A 15,555-nucleotide genomic window follows, 5' to 3' on the forward strand; every position below is an offset into this window, starting at 1 on the left:
ACTTTTATTAAATTTTTGTTAAAATCTCTGAATGATACAAATAGCTTGAATTTTTACTTTAACTGATTTGCTATTATGACCGATTCTAAAATAGGCTATCCTATTATCTTCTTTTCCATTTTTTAGCACTCCTTTTGGCCTTCTTTTTGAAGGCAAAATTTCCTCTTTGTTGTGTTTTTTTTTTTTTCTTGTTAAACAGAAGTTAACTACTTTGTTATAGTGGGATATTGGGGATACTGATACGTAGCTAGTGAAGAAACTTTGCAATTGACCATGTAACATGCTAACCAATCAGGTCAGTAAAAGCGTGCGGCCACAAATTTCGGTGATTCCTTTTTGCTTCCCAAAATAGAAGTGAACAAAAGAAGGTACACTCTGCTATGTCTTCCTTTGTTTAGAGCATGATGAGTCTACATCACCTACATCTACAGAGTCTATATCTACGTTTTTAACAAGCCAACGCTGGGAATCTTTCAGCTCTCTACACGGAGGCTGGGAGGATCATATCATCCCTAGAGGCATAGTTATTGGATCTTTCAACTGTGCTCAATAAAATAGTTATCTCAAAATTTTGAAAGGATGACTTTGGTGAAAACAGGGATTGGTGAGGGGGACTCCTTTCTTTTTGGTCACTTAAAAAGGGGACTAGAACTTGTAATATTGATTCGATTGAGGCCTCTCCCAATCTTTTAGGACCATTGGTTTGATAATATCCCCCCTTGGAAAAACAACAACGAAAAACAAACAAATAAATACCCATCCGTGGTCATTCTTCTGGCAAAAAAAGTTGCAAAATTCCGGATTTTTGCAGATGGGAGCTTAAAACCTCTACAGTAAGGCTCAGTGATATGCTGAACCTGATTATGCGATTTTCACTGAGATGTCTTAACTTTTTGGGGACGTTTCGTCCATTTTTTTGAAAATCGTGCAAATTTTCTCAGGCTTGTAGCTTTTGATAGGTATCATCAAACTTAATGAGTTTTATATATTTGGAATTAGGATAGAAAGCCAATTCTTTTTATGTATCTATTGTTATTAAAATTCCGTCTCTTAGTGTTTTGGTTACTATTTGGCCGAGTCGCTCCTTGCTTGCAGTTTACTACCACGAACTGTTTAATAATTTTAATAGATATATAAAAGTAAAATAAGATCTGTAAAGGGGAAAATTTTATTGCTGTGAGCCTCTCAGATAAATTACCAAACTATACCGCAAGGAATCGAGATCACTGCTGCCAGTGAGAGAATAAGCTCTTTTAAAAAAATCTTTAAAGGTCCACATTAAACACGCTACTGCCTAACCTATGCGTAAACTCTTATTCCCATTTTCTGGTTAGAAGTCGATATCAATAGACTTTACAAAGTTACTTAGCAGCAAAGTATAATCACCTACGGAACAAGTACTGACAAAACCTATCCTCTCCACACAAAAAAAGTGACCCTTTGTATACCTATGCGAACCTGGCAACTAAATTGTGTAGTTACACAATTCATCCCGGTCACTCGTCGCCTGAATCACGCTCTGGCATGATTATTGGCCGGAGCAAAGTACTTTGGCTCGGAGCGATTAAGTAGTACAACATTTTGTGTCTAGAGGCGCTGAGGTACGCGGGGTCACTTTTGGAGTTTTGTCAGTACTTGTTCCGTAGGTTATTATACTTTGCTTAGCACGTTAGCTTACTTAGCACACCGAAATCAACAAATCACTGCAGAACATAAATGTAGAGACTGGTGGCGTGCCGCCAAAGTTTTTTGTTCATGCCGGCACGTCTACCATTGGTGCGCTGTCGGGGTCTGTTAAGTCGATAACTTCTAATAAGCTATTCAAGCTATTATTTGTAAAAAAAAGAATTACGAATTTATAGTTCCTGGGTCTTAAAGGCAGCCGAGTCTTCCGAATATAGACTTGTAACAGGAGCTTTATTTATTCCATTATTGCTTGTTTTTCTTGGAATGTTCTCTAATTCATATGTTTGTACTGATTTTGGGCTGGGACCAACTAAATAAGACTTTTGTGATGAGATTGGGGTTTGCTGGCGTGATTTATAGTTGTAAAGCCCTGACTTACCTTCAGCTTCGGAATGGCCCTACCAAATTGAAATTCCTTGGACTTCTTCAACCATTCTTTAAAGGGATAAAGCTAGTTCACCAGGTTTTTTATTTCGGGATTCTGCAAGAACTGGAGTTTGGGTAGTTTTGTATGCTCATTTGTGTTCCAAAAATGATACTCCCTACCATTTAGAAGGAAAAAAGAAGAAGAAATTAGGCAGTATTACAAGAAGATTGTTTTGAAAAAAAAGGTAAGGAAGTAAGCAGAACAGGCGCACTTTCAAGATGCATCAAGCTGAACCTGGCTGGAAGTTAGAATAATAAAAAGAGGAAAAAAGACTATTGATAACCAATTGTTGGATTCTGTGCTTTCTTTTTATGGAAAGCGTAATGTCTTTCAGTGTGACCCAAAGAATAATTATTTAAAAGCAGGCAAATTGCTGGTTCTTTTTGTTCCTGTTTTGATGCCACCTCAAAGGCGTTTACGTGAAGGCTGCAAAATTTGCCAGACACCCCTTATGGAATAAATCTATTAAATTGGGGATATTTTAATCAAACATTTTTGCTATATTAACAAACAATTGAAACACGGGTTTCTGTGCGGATCAGTTTCTGTGATAAAATATTAGGTCCAAGGTGGGTGTGGCTAAATACACTTTTGTTGGCATAACTAAACTTACTAATGTATAAAATGTCAGATTTAGGACGGTCTCTGTCTTCACGTTTTGCACAAGTGAGTACTTCAGAATTGGACTTTATAAATTTTCTTTTTATGCTCTGTATTATCTAAAAATCTATATTTTTTGCTGACTTGTTCTGCAGACAACTATTAATCCGAAATTAAAAAAAAACGGTTTAATTGAATGTAGGAACCAAAAAATAATAATAATTAATTCAACTTATCCTTAACATTTCTGTCTTATGTTTTCTGGGAAATTTCTCATAGCTTTATCATCTGGCCAGTTTTTGTTTCTAGTGTCATGTGCTGTAATTTGAGAACATGTTCCGCTCTGAAGTTCTCTTCTTTTTTCTTTTTTTTTCATTGAGCTCTAATATAAAAGACTGATTTCCTCCTCCTCCCCCGTCTCCTTAACATATAGCTTTCTCGACGTAAACATATTATTAGTTTTAAAGCTAAAAGAAAGGGCCTGCCTAAAAGGGGCCTATGTCTATGGCCATGTAAAAGAGCATTATTTAAATATTCTTAAACCTTTATATATTTTTATTTTTTAATTCTGTTGTAAAACAGCTGTTTTCAGTAAATGTATGATTATCTTGCAGGGAGTACCCCAAGAAGAAGTTCACAAGCGACTTTTACGTAGAGAACGAAACAAAGCAGCTGCCGCAAGATGTCGGAAACGTCGGTTGGATCATACGCTGTTGCTCGTTGATGTAAGTTGCTTTACTTTAAGATAAACAGAGAGAAAAAAGTCTATGTCTGCTGACAGAGAGATCAGCAGATGGAAATACGTGTGTAAGAGTGAGAAATATGTTTTAAAAACATAGAGTGATTTGCGGACTTATGGAAAAGGGAGCTGAAAACAGGAGTGTAAAAAAAAAAAACCTAGGCCATAATATGAGGGAAAAGGGGCTTGTCTTTCGCATTAATCATTGAAGGAAATCCCTCTCTCTACCCTCTTCTGTATGCAGGTATGTGTACAGATTAATGACCTACATTAACGTCAAAAACATTATTTTATAGCGATCTTGCACTAAACTATTTTATATACTCTTTTCTAACCAGATATATCTGACTTTCTTGAAATGCGTTCATTTAGTATTCCAGAAATCAAAATATTTTTAGAGTTACATTAGATACACTCATCGATAATTATGGGTGTAGCTGAACACAGGGCGTGGGCACAGAAAAAAAGAGAGAAACATGCTTGTATTAAGGTCACCAGCAGTTCAAAGTCGCCATCAGTCAATACATCGGAAACATGAATCAGAGTACTGTACAAAACAAGAATTTCACAGGCCTAGGTTGGGACTATGTCATATTATCCAAAGTATATAGTGGCACATAAACATTTAACAGAAGCAAATTCACTTTATCACATCTAAGAAGTGCCGATTGCCATGGACTTTTATATGCTGAAGACTACTGAAACCTGTGTCGCATCAAATATAGAACCCCATATGATTCGCCTCTTAAAATACAAGAGTCACACCTCTCTGATGATTTAAGGAAAATAAAAAAAAGAAAATCAGTGTGTAGACTTTCAAAACATCAAAGTATAGCTGTAGTTGCATTGTTTCTCGAAGAAGGATCAACTAATGAGTATCATACAATGAAAGAATTTTCTGCGTACAAAGACATGTGGAACAGCAGCTATTGTTACGGGAGTTGTTAACAGGTCCAGAATGAGAGCTTATAGCTTCAGGTTTCACAGTGTTGGGTTTCTCATTAACTTGTGATAAAAAAAACCACACGCTAGAACTTAGAATTTGAAAGTCTGAACACGCACAGTTTTGGCAGCTCATATCTTAAACGATTATTAACATTCATACTTAAACCCAAAGCAACTAAAATTTCACTTGACTTTTCAAATGTTTGTTGACAAACTCACTCACATAACAAAGGAAGTATTTGGAGTAAGCGTTGGAACAATTACTTTATAAATTGGAATCAAGGTAAATGACTTCAGATTTGGAGAAGGCTTAAACGAGCTACCTATGTTACTTTGCTGCCTTCTACAATATTAGAGCTTCTGCTGCTCATGTGATTCCTGTTTGCAGAATTCCATATCTGTTTACGATATTTCGCCACTGATGACTTTAATGACTTTATTTTCCTCTACAAATTTGTATAAATTCAAGTAAAAACTGCTCCCAAGTCAAAAAGGACAGTCGACAGATTTGTATAAATATGAGTTAAAGCGGCACCAAATCCTACCCCCCCCCCCTCCCCTCCCATATTTTGCATCTGGTATCGTCACAGCTTCTTAAGTTGAGAATATTAAAAGGGATATCATAATTCTTATACAAACCCTCTGCTGTTCATTATTTTTCTCTTTCTTTTTGTTAATTTATATTGTCACTAGCTAATGCTTCTTGAATGGTTACATGTAGACCCGTTAAATGGTTTTTATATCCAGATCTGTTGTAGTCGGTAGGAAAATAAGAACAACTAAAGTGAGAAGAACAATTAGGGAGATTCACAGGGAAATAATTTTAAGGGAAAGGCCAGAGATGACTGAAATAAGTCTAGGGGGTTGATAGTTTTATGCACTCAGCTCGCATAGTGAACATAATCGAGCGAAACCTTTACACTAGTGAATAACAGAAAGGGAAAACGTGACCTGCTTCAGAATTATATTTTCTTTCAGAGCAAAAGCATGTTTTGTTGTACGCGTCTTAATATCTTGCCAATTACCAATGCTAATCATATGTGAAAACAGGGTCAGGAGATGGGGTCTACTAGGAGGAGGGGATACTAGCCAAATAATCAGGATGCATGTTCTAGTGTCTTGCTACTTTTGATCGTTTAAATTTGTCAAATTTTTAGGAGACAGAGCGTCTTGAGGAGATAAAAAGAAATGTTCAACACGAAATCGAAACTTTGGAGCTGAATAAACTAAAACTTGAAAGAATACTACTCAGCCATAAGTCAGAATGCAAAATGGTCAAAGTTAAGGAAGAGGTGACAGAGGAAGATATTTACGCTGTTCCCGTTCCCCGAAAACGACCTAACACACTTTACATCCCAACATTTAAGAATTCAGAAACACAAACCCCAAGTGCAGGCTTGGGACTGAATATTGATTCACTGATGGCCGGTGGCACGGGTTTAACACCTGTTACGTCAGCAATGACAACACTGGTCGGATCATTTCCCTGTTCGTCACAAAACAGGAATCCAAACACTATGCCATTGGATCTATCGAGCCCAGATACTGGACACTCGAAGTTAATTTCTTTGTGAATATATTTAATTGAAGGTGTTGGAATTAATTTTAAATGAAGACGCGCCTAAAAAGAAAAACTGTGCCTGTTAATTTGAACTGTGTTAGCTAAACAGTGATTCAATTTGAATTGAAAATGTGATTTATAGTATTGGCCAGAAAACATGGGAAACTGGGGAGGTCTTGTGCCATCACTAATTCAAGATAGTACTTGCAAGGTGCAAAAAAAAAAAAACATCTTAAAAAGTAATATAACGGTAGTCAGCTAAAGCGCAAAAATAGTCCCAATTCCGCTACATTGCCCAAGCAATAGCTTTATAGCCAGGCTGAGAGTCGGGATGTGAAATCTGCAAATAGTTTCTTTGTCCTACATTCCTGTATGCTGCCTTTGGGCAAATTGGTGTGATATTTTTTGGGGATGGTGCGATTTAGCAGAATTTGGGCAATTTTTTGGGGAAATGTTTGCGAAAAAACGTAGATTTGGGCGCATCAAAATATATAAAGATACATAGCAAGAAACTTAAATGAGTAACTGTAATGTAGTCTGTCTCAAAATATTCGAGCTAATATAATTGCTTTGTTTGCGACCTTCCGAATTCAAAATGAGTTTTTTCGCAACCCTTCCGCGTGTTTTTCGTAAAGAGAACTTCTCTGTTGCACTGTGTTAGTTTTGTGAAATGGATGCTGAATTGTAGAGTCAAATTCGGCGTTATTTTAAGTCTCTAAGCCTCCCATAATGTTTGACTTGTTTTTTTTTCTTTTCTTTCTATCTTTTTTTTTGCTAGAATTTAATTCTGTATTGTAGTTGTTAGTGGATTTTGCACAGTGATTTACTGTCGATATTGTCTAGCGATTTATACATATGTATTGGGAAATATACATGCACAAAGGCATATATTCTCTCAAATTTGGTGGGAAGGACTACCACAGAAAGATTTTACCTATGTATCCGAAAAACTTGCTTCTAATGAAAAATAATTCTTCCCAAGCATTTAATTTCTGGATTCAATTTACTCATTATTTTCCATAGACTTGCCAAACGAGGTTTGATTTTATCCTTTTATATGGAATAAGATTATGTATAATTGGAGCATTTTACATTGTCGGTGAACTTTTCTCAGTGATTTGCTGTCGTTGTTACTAAGCATGAGAGGTTAAACGCTATATGTAGTTTCAGCTTCTTTTTTTATTGAAATTTGTTTGTCCTGCTTGAACATATCAAGTAATTCGAAGAAGTCAAATACATAGATTATGTTTATATATCAGACCCTATTAGTTGATAATATGTTTTGGACTTAACTAAACATAAATTTTTGTTTATTAGCTTGGTAATATGATATTTGCAGAAAGATTATGTCTATGCTTCTAAAAATATGTTTATTTTTTAGTTTAAGTTTTACTCCCCTGAGCTTCCAGGTAACAGTATTTCAATGACCAAACAAAATGGGAAGTAAAAGAAAATTATCGTTTTGAATTTAGGGGAAGGAGTTTAGTTACAGCTTGGGATCCTACCCACCAAGGTTGCGTAATTTTTGTATTTCCTAATAGTACATTTGATTCATGGCTCAAAGCAAAATAGTAAAGTATGTATTTTTATGATCAAAAAAACTAATTTGGCACTAATTTTACTGTTTGCTCAATTGTTCTAAATAATGGAATTTTTTATAATGCCAATATGTCACTTGGACATTATGCCCGTTATGTTCCATCTCTTAATACATAACCTACACATGTTCCTGTTTGGGCTTCAGTCCATATTTTTGAATTTTAAGCTTGTAATTAGCTTTGAAATAAACCCTTTTCTGAAGGGTTAAAATAGGGATTAGCATTTTGTCTAGATTGCTAAAAGGTTTTATCCAACTGAATGGAATTCAGACAAATGCTTTATTGTCAGTTCAGAAATCTCAATTTTTGTTGGCTGCTTTTTCGAGTTTGCAATTGGAATAAAGACGTCGCTGAATGCTGCAAATAAGTATAATTGGCATAGAATCTTTGAAAAATGTTGAATTAGTTTAGTTTAGTTTTTCCCCTAATCTAAACCCCGTTTAACTTACATGGATGGTTTGGGTATTATAAGGATGAGTGATGCAGCAGCACCCTCTAGAAACCTCACTGAGTCCTTACAGAAATCGCCAATAGCATGCGTTTGAGTGAACACGGTAAATTTAAACAATCAACTTTCCACTTCTTCCAGACTGACGGATTGGCTAGCATTTTTATCCTCATTCGTGGTAGATTATATCTGGGTAGTTTAGGGTTAATTTAAAAAGTAACCCCCATGAAGGTGGAATGTCATTGCTGTTAAATACTTTTGATGTTATTTTTATTGGATGATATTATTTTAATGAGTTGTTTTTATTATCAGTCTTGTTTTAATTTCTGTTTATTGTAGAAGCTTTGTTAAACGTTTTTAGATAGGTGATTTTATCGTCTCAGACTATAGTGTAATTGCCGATCGTTTCCGTATTAGTTTATTTCAGTACTGTGTTTTATAATATGTTTGGTCGCTCTGGAGATAAAAGCAGCGCTAGTATCCACTTATACTTAAAAATTGATAAACCGTGCAGGTTTCAGTGTAATTAGAAAGCGGAAATATGCTCGTTCCGTTTTTAGCTTGTTTTTTTTTGGATGTAGTTTGTTCTTTTTATTTTGAATGATTTATGTTTATCTTATTCTTACTCATATTTGAACACGTGTCGGGATTCAATTCCTTACGTGGACATCTTTTTTTTTTCATTTACATAGTTGTTTTTGTATCAGAGTATCTCCAAATTATAAAACGTAGGCATAAATAAATGCTAGGAAGCTAGAAACGGAAGAAACTGTAATGCAAAGACCTTAGTGTCACCTAGGGAACGGATGACGCTAGATTTAAACAAGGATTTTCAAATAAAAGGAAGAGGAAATACCTGGTCTATTTTTACAAATAACTATATTTGAATTATTGTCTGTCTTTAACTAACTAACTTTTTATTTTTCTTAACTACTATAAGAGTATTTATAATACTATATTCGTAAAAAAAATAGTATTTTGTTTTCTATTAAACATCAAACTGGTGAAGCTAATTTTAAAATGGAATAGTTTTATAAGGGTACCATCAATTGGGCCCAATATACCACATTATAATTTCTTAGAATTCTGTTGAATTTAGTTCATCTGACATTCGTTGGAGGTTCTGAAGCTACTCGTTTCCATCTTAGGAAGAAGAAGATCCTAGTCTTCATATAATTTATCTATGCTAATGGCCAGTTGTCATTGCAGTTTCAACTGTTGATACTCGTTTCAGCTGTTATCACAGAAACCTTCCAAAGGCACTATGTTGTTTTAATCTGCTCGAAAAAAATTATGTCTGTTTTTTTTTTTTACTATTTTCGGATCCAGTTCATTTTTATTTCCTTATTAAACATCAACAAGAACAATAAGAGATTCTTTTCCGTAAGACGTGGAATTCAATATTTGAATGAATATTTTGACCCTTTGTCCAAGTGACGTCCTGAGCACAACACTTGCAAATATATATATATATATATATATATATATATATATATATATATATATATATATATATATATATATATATATATATATATATATATATATATATATATATATATATATATATATATATATATATATATATATATATATATATATAAATAAAGAAGAAACTTAAAAACCTCTTCCAAAAAGGCCTTTGAGGCTTGCTACCAAAAAAGCAAGATTAGCTTTGAAAGTGTGTATTTAATCATTTTTATTTCGTTTGAATGATAAAAAAAAAGAGTCCTGGTTGAACTTAGTTGAAGTAATGATGCGGCTGTTCTAAAAAGTTTTAAAAACACTTTTAGTTTTAGTTTTTCGCAATTTAATGTAAGTTTCTTCTTTTTTCTTTTATATATATATATATATTTTCGCTTGTGTTGTGCTGAGGACGTCACTTGGACATATGGCCGAAATATTCATTCAAATATAGAACTCCACTGTCTTGCGAAAAGAATCCCCTATTGTTCTTCTTGTTGATGTTTACGAGGGAAAAGCAGTGTTGCCTTCATCGTTATTTATTTCCTTATTATACGTGTATTGGTCTTAGCTTTTACCATAATCATCTTAGTAAATTGACCTGACATTTTGTTTGTTGGTTTATACCCATGAAAAAGGGAGGTGATTTTAGTCAGTTGAATTTGGGTCCCATATCTCAAAAGCACTTTTCTAGACGTGGTCGGCTTTAATACTGAAATTACTTTCGGCGGGAACCAGACGATAAACTGTCCTGCCCCGCGCCAAAGGATCTTGGGATGACTTCTGACGACCACTTGGAGCTGTCGGCTGCAGCTTCTCCGGCGATCTTCAGCCAGTCTTTGTCCCATCTCGACCGTGTTTCCTGAATCCTCCCAAGGTTCTTCTTTTGTCCTCCTGGTTTACGTTTCCAGGAGGGGGCTGGTTCGCAGACATGGACGTCTCAGAATATCGTGCCTTCGGGACGGCGCAATATGTGGCCGAGGAGCTTCAGTCGACTTTTAATACTGAACCCGAGTGCATTTATCATCATCTATGTTTTTTTATGACGGGGTACCTCGTAATTCATTAGTTCGCCTGGGCCTAGCTCGCTGCCATACAAAAGTCGGAGGCAGTCCTTCCAGTATGAAAGCCTGCGCTCTTGAATGGCCAAATTATATGCAAGCTTGTTGAATTTTGTTTTTGGTGTTATGTTTCTTTGCTTTTTCTTAATAGTGCTTATTTTAGTTTTTATGGTCTATGATGTTGTGTACTCTTAAAAATCACCCGTTTAAGTGGCTCTGTATTTTACTAGGTTTTACTAGTGTATAGTTTTAGAGCTACTAATAAATTCTTTTTATTGCTGTTTTAGACATTCTTTTTGTTTTGAAGTGTCAAAAGTCTATATGCAAAATAAAATTCAAGAATTCACATGTAAAAATGTTTCTAAAATCGTATTCATAACCTATCAGTTTGAGAATGAAGGCGAGCAACTAATTTATCAAACTGAAAGTTCAAGACTAGGTTAATTTACTATTCTTCCTCTTCTTCGGCGAGGCAGAAAGTGAAAACTACTAGCAGAGAAACTAACATAGAGCTGGAAAGCAGAAAACTAATCAACAGATTCTGTTGCCATTGCTGTAATTTGCCAACTTCTAGAAGAAAGGTAAGTAAAAGCAAATAATAAACTTGTACAGTGGTAAAAAAAAGTTGAAGATTAATTTAATGTGTGTTAAATTATTATTTATGTATCTTGTAGGTACTATTTACCTATACAGGCATTATCACCTTAAAGGTATATTACCTTCTAGGAATTACTTATTAAATTTTAAAGGAATTGATCACCATGTGGTATCACAGTGGCCTGATCCGCTGGGCAATGCGGATCCCTGATCTCGATTCTTGGTTCCAGAAATTTCGGTAATACGCCTGGTCCCTGTCTGTAAAAAGGATCCAACAACTGATACGTCGATTTTCCATAATGGCTGCAATGGCTCTGGAGGATTCGCTTTTTTTATCCTAATGGGTTTGATTTTTTTTTTTTTTTTTTTAATATACATTGATCAATGATATTTTCTGGGCGTATATTGGGCTTACTTAGTTCTCTTTAGTAAAAGACGAATTTATCATGCAAATGAACACCAGTTCACTTGCTATCAAGTCTAAAAGCAAAAAAAAAATTCAATGCGATAGAGTATTTTTTTTGTAATTTTTTAATTATTTTACTCTTTTAGTTACCTCATCCACAAAAAGTTACATGGGAAACTCTCGAATACATACGGAAAATTTTGGGAGTGGTGTTCAGACCTGCCTGTCGTAATGTCTTGGCCCTCGAGGAATGGTGACCCTTACATAATCTTCTGCTGTGTTTTAATTTGGGGACTTTTTTCTGCGTTGAGTTGTTGCTAGCAAATGTAAAATATGTATGCACAATTATCCTTCTTATTATTCAGACGGAACTGGTTTTTACTAGCTTTATTGTATTTACTTATTGTAATGCAAAAATCTGACACCAACATCAATTTTTAAATGATAGAAGGGAAACAACACAAATAAATATACCAAGGATCAGTACTGCCTAACCAGTAACGTAGGACCGTGATAAATTTATAAATGATAGGCGGGAACCTTCTCATATAAATGTACCAAGAACCAGCGCTGCACAAGTACTAACCTCATGTCATAATTTCTAAACGATAGAAGAGAAACTACATATACATATGCAAAGAACCATTACTGCTCAACCATCAACCCGGTACCTGCATACATTTTTGAATGATGGACAGGAACTTGGCAGATAAATATAGCAAAAACTGGTACTGCACAACCGGCCACCTGCTCCCATCCTAATTTATAAACGACAGAAGGGACACTTTAAATACCAAAAACTATTACTGCAAAGCCAGCAATCTGGCACCCAGATAAACTCAAATGATTAGCCCAGAAGAAAAAAAAACAACCGAAAAATCGTGACAAAGTTAAGTCTCCCTCCCGCAACACAACATACTTCGCATAGTTGGAATCAGCTTAGCATGAAGATTAATTCAATCAAACAGTTCGTGGTAACGAACTGTAAGTAAGGAGCGACCCGGCTCAATGGTAACCGAAACTCTAAAACACGGAATTTTGGTACCAATAGATACATCAAAAGAATCAGATTTTAATTCTGATTTCAAATATATAAGTTCATCAAGTTTAATATTACCCATCAAAAGTTACGCGCCTGAGAAAATTTGGCTGATTTTCGAAAAAAGGGGGAAAGACCCCCTAAAAGTTATGGAACCTTAATGAAATTCACACCATCAGATTCAGCGTATCAGATAACCCTATTGTAGACGTTTAAAGCTCCTATCAGCAAAAATGTGGAATTTTCAATTTTTTTCCAGAAGAAAGATCACGGATTCGTGTTTATTTGTTGTTTTTTTTCCCAGGGGTAATCGTATTGACCCAAGGGTCCTAAAATAACGAAGGAGGGCTCATTAAAACGAAAATTAAAAGTTCTAGTGCCCTTTTTTGTGACCCAAAAAAATGGAGGGCAACTAGACCCCCTCCCACGCTCATTTTTTTTTCAAAGTCACCCAATTAAAATTTTGAGATAGCCATTTTGTCCAGCATAGTCGAAAATCTAATAAATATGGCTTTTACGATGACTTAATCCCCCACAGTCCCCAGGGGCAGGGCTGCAAGTTATGAACTTTGCCCATTGCTTACATATTGTATTGGTGATTGGGAAGGATCCCGACAGTTTCCGGACGAATTTTTGGCTGGTGGGGGGGGGGATGACCGAGGGGGTTACTCGGGAGAATCTTTCCGTGGAGGATGTTTCTTTGGGGCAAGGGACATTTCTATGAAGGGGGCGCCAGATTTCCAAGCATTAATTAAAAAACGATCAGAAATTAAATTAAAAAAAACCAGTTTTTTCAACTGAAAGTAAGAAGCAACATTAGAACTTAAAATGAACATAAATTATTACGTATATGAGGGGGGTCTCCCCCAATTCAAGACCACACTCTTTACGCTACTGTTTTTTTTATCGCTTTCAAAATAGCCATCTATTCTAATTAAACGGCCTTTGTGATTCAGTGGTTTGTGAATCAAATTTCTTTTTTTCTTTTAGAGTAATGAGCGTGGTATTGACTGGGAGAACCCCCTCATATACGTAATAACATATATGTAATAAAAAAACAATAAAAAAAACGAGCGATACGGCTCAATAGTAATCGAAACTTTTAAAAACGGAATTTTGATGTCAATAAATGTATCAAAAGAATGGGCTTATAATGCTGATACTAAATGTATGAATTTTATTAAGTTTAGTATTACTCATCAAAGGCTACGAGCCTGAGAAAATTTACCTGATTTTTTAAAGAGGGGGCAAACATCCCCTAAAAGTGAAAAAATTTTAATGAAAATCACACCGTCGGATTCAGCGTATCAGAAAACCCTATAACATAGGTTTCAAGCTCATATCTGCAAAAATCTGCAACTGTGTATTTTTTGCCAGAAGAAAAATATACGAATATAGAAGTTCGTTACGTAATTTAATTTTTAAATTACGTCAGAACCAAATTTAGAGACAGCCATTTAGCAAAAGAAAAGTAAATTTTTTATGCAAATTTTGTTTACTTATTCAATGCCGGCGAGCCGAAATAAAATCTGCATTAACTAAAAAACGATCAGAAATTATATAAAAAAAACAAGTTTTTTAAACTGAAAGTAAGGAGCGACATTAAAACTTAAAACGAACAGAAATTATTCCGTATATGAAAGGGGCTGTGCCCTCCTCAACGCCTCGCTCTTTACGCTAAAGTTTTTATTGTTTAAAGAAAAGAGTTGTAAGAAAGTCAAACTTTAGCGTGAAGAGCGAGGCGTTGAGGAGGGCACAGCCCCTGTCATATACGGAATAATTTCTGTGCGGTTTAAGGTTTAAGGTCACTCCTTACTTTCAGTTTAAAAAACTTGTTTTTTTTATTTAATTGCTTATAGGGCCAGTACGAAATGGAGGGTTTTCAGGTCTATCCAACCCTGAAATGTCACGGTTTTTACAATTTACCCATAAATTCTGATATTTTATTTCTCTTTTTATGATTCACTTGCTTCAACTTCCTTTTCAAATTTGGTCCTCCAATAAATCCCCTTTTAAAATAAATTCCTGGGTACGTGCTTAAATATAACCTCACTATTTTGTATTACGTTTATTTTCACCATAACAAAACAAATTCCTTTGCACATGCAATACCATATCATTTTGTTTGAGTATCGAATATTTGAGTAAATTGAGCATTTACCTCGTTAATAAGTATTGCTTTTGACAATATTGTAGGTATACGTGTATGCACGTCTGTAGGAAATAATTCCATAGGAGCAGTCCATTTTTTTTAGGGGGGCGGGGTTAAAATGGGAAGTTGAAAAACGAACATTCACAAATCCTCCTTATCACATGCCTGGTTACATTGTCTAATTATTTTGGTATGTTTAGAAGAAGAAGTTAGGATCTCTGTGAATGGAAGTTGTGAAGATTCCGAAAAATGGATACCCGTTATATATATATATATATATATATATATTTTTTTAATTCCATGTCAGTCCTGATATAACACTACATGTTAAATAAACACTAGCATATAACATTTGGACTATGTCATGCTTAACTAGTTATTTTCGGACCCAATTTGATCGTGTCTAAGCCAAAATGATATTTAAATACCAGAAATTTAATAAACTGGAATTTTTGTGATAAAACAGGGTTTTGCTATTGGAATTTGAATAAACAGTGATAATCCTTAAAAAAAAAATCTAAGAAGTAGAAAGGATGTACTTGAAGAAATATGACATTTAAATGCTAAAATTTTTAAGAAAAATGGAAGTTTTTTCGTAAAAAAGGGTTTTGCTATCAAAATAATAATTAAAGAAAGATTGGAAAGAAGCAACAAGAATATAACAGTTATAATATTTAAAATTTTTCGTAAGGCGCATCGGTTGACGAATTGTCAATAAAATCCATAGCTAATAATATAGCTATAATTTCACCCCAGGCTGTACCCAGGATTTTTTTTCGGAGGGGGTTTTACTGAAAAAAAAATTTTCTGAGGGGGGAGTACACACAAAACC

General features: G+C 34.8%; 1 protein-coding gene across 1 annotated transcript in view; it reads left to right on the plus strand.

The window, feature by feature from the left end:
* LOC148950549 (transcription factor kayak-like) overlaps positions 1-9,380 on the plus strand; it is a 69,576-nt gene extending 60,196 nt beyond the window's left edge. Inside the window, exons 5-6 of the mRNA XM_089092474.1 lie at positions 3,328-3,438; positions 5,555-9,380. Of these exons, the coding sequence (XP_088948600.1) occupies positions 3,328-3,438; positions 5,555-5,971 (528 nt within the window). The 3' untranslated portion in view covers positions 5,972-9,380. The remainder of the gene's footprint in view (positions 1-3,327; positions 3,439-5,554) is intronic.
* The last annotated feature ends 6,175 nt before the right edge of the window (positions 9,381-15,555 follow it).

The sequence above is a fragment of the Artemia sp. Qi Xiang Cuo genome, chromosome 7 (genome assembly GCF_049724085.1).
Source record: "Artemia sp. Qi Xiang Cuo chromosome 7, ASM4972408v1, whole genome shotgun sequence".
NCBI lineage: Eukaryota > Metazoa > Arthropoda > Branchiopoda > Anostraca > Artemiidae > Artemia > Artemia sp. Qi Xiang Cuo.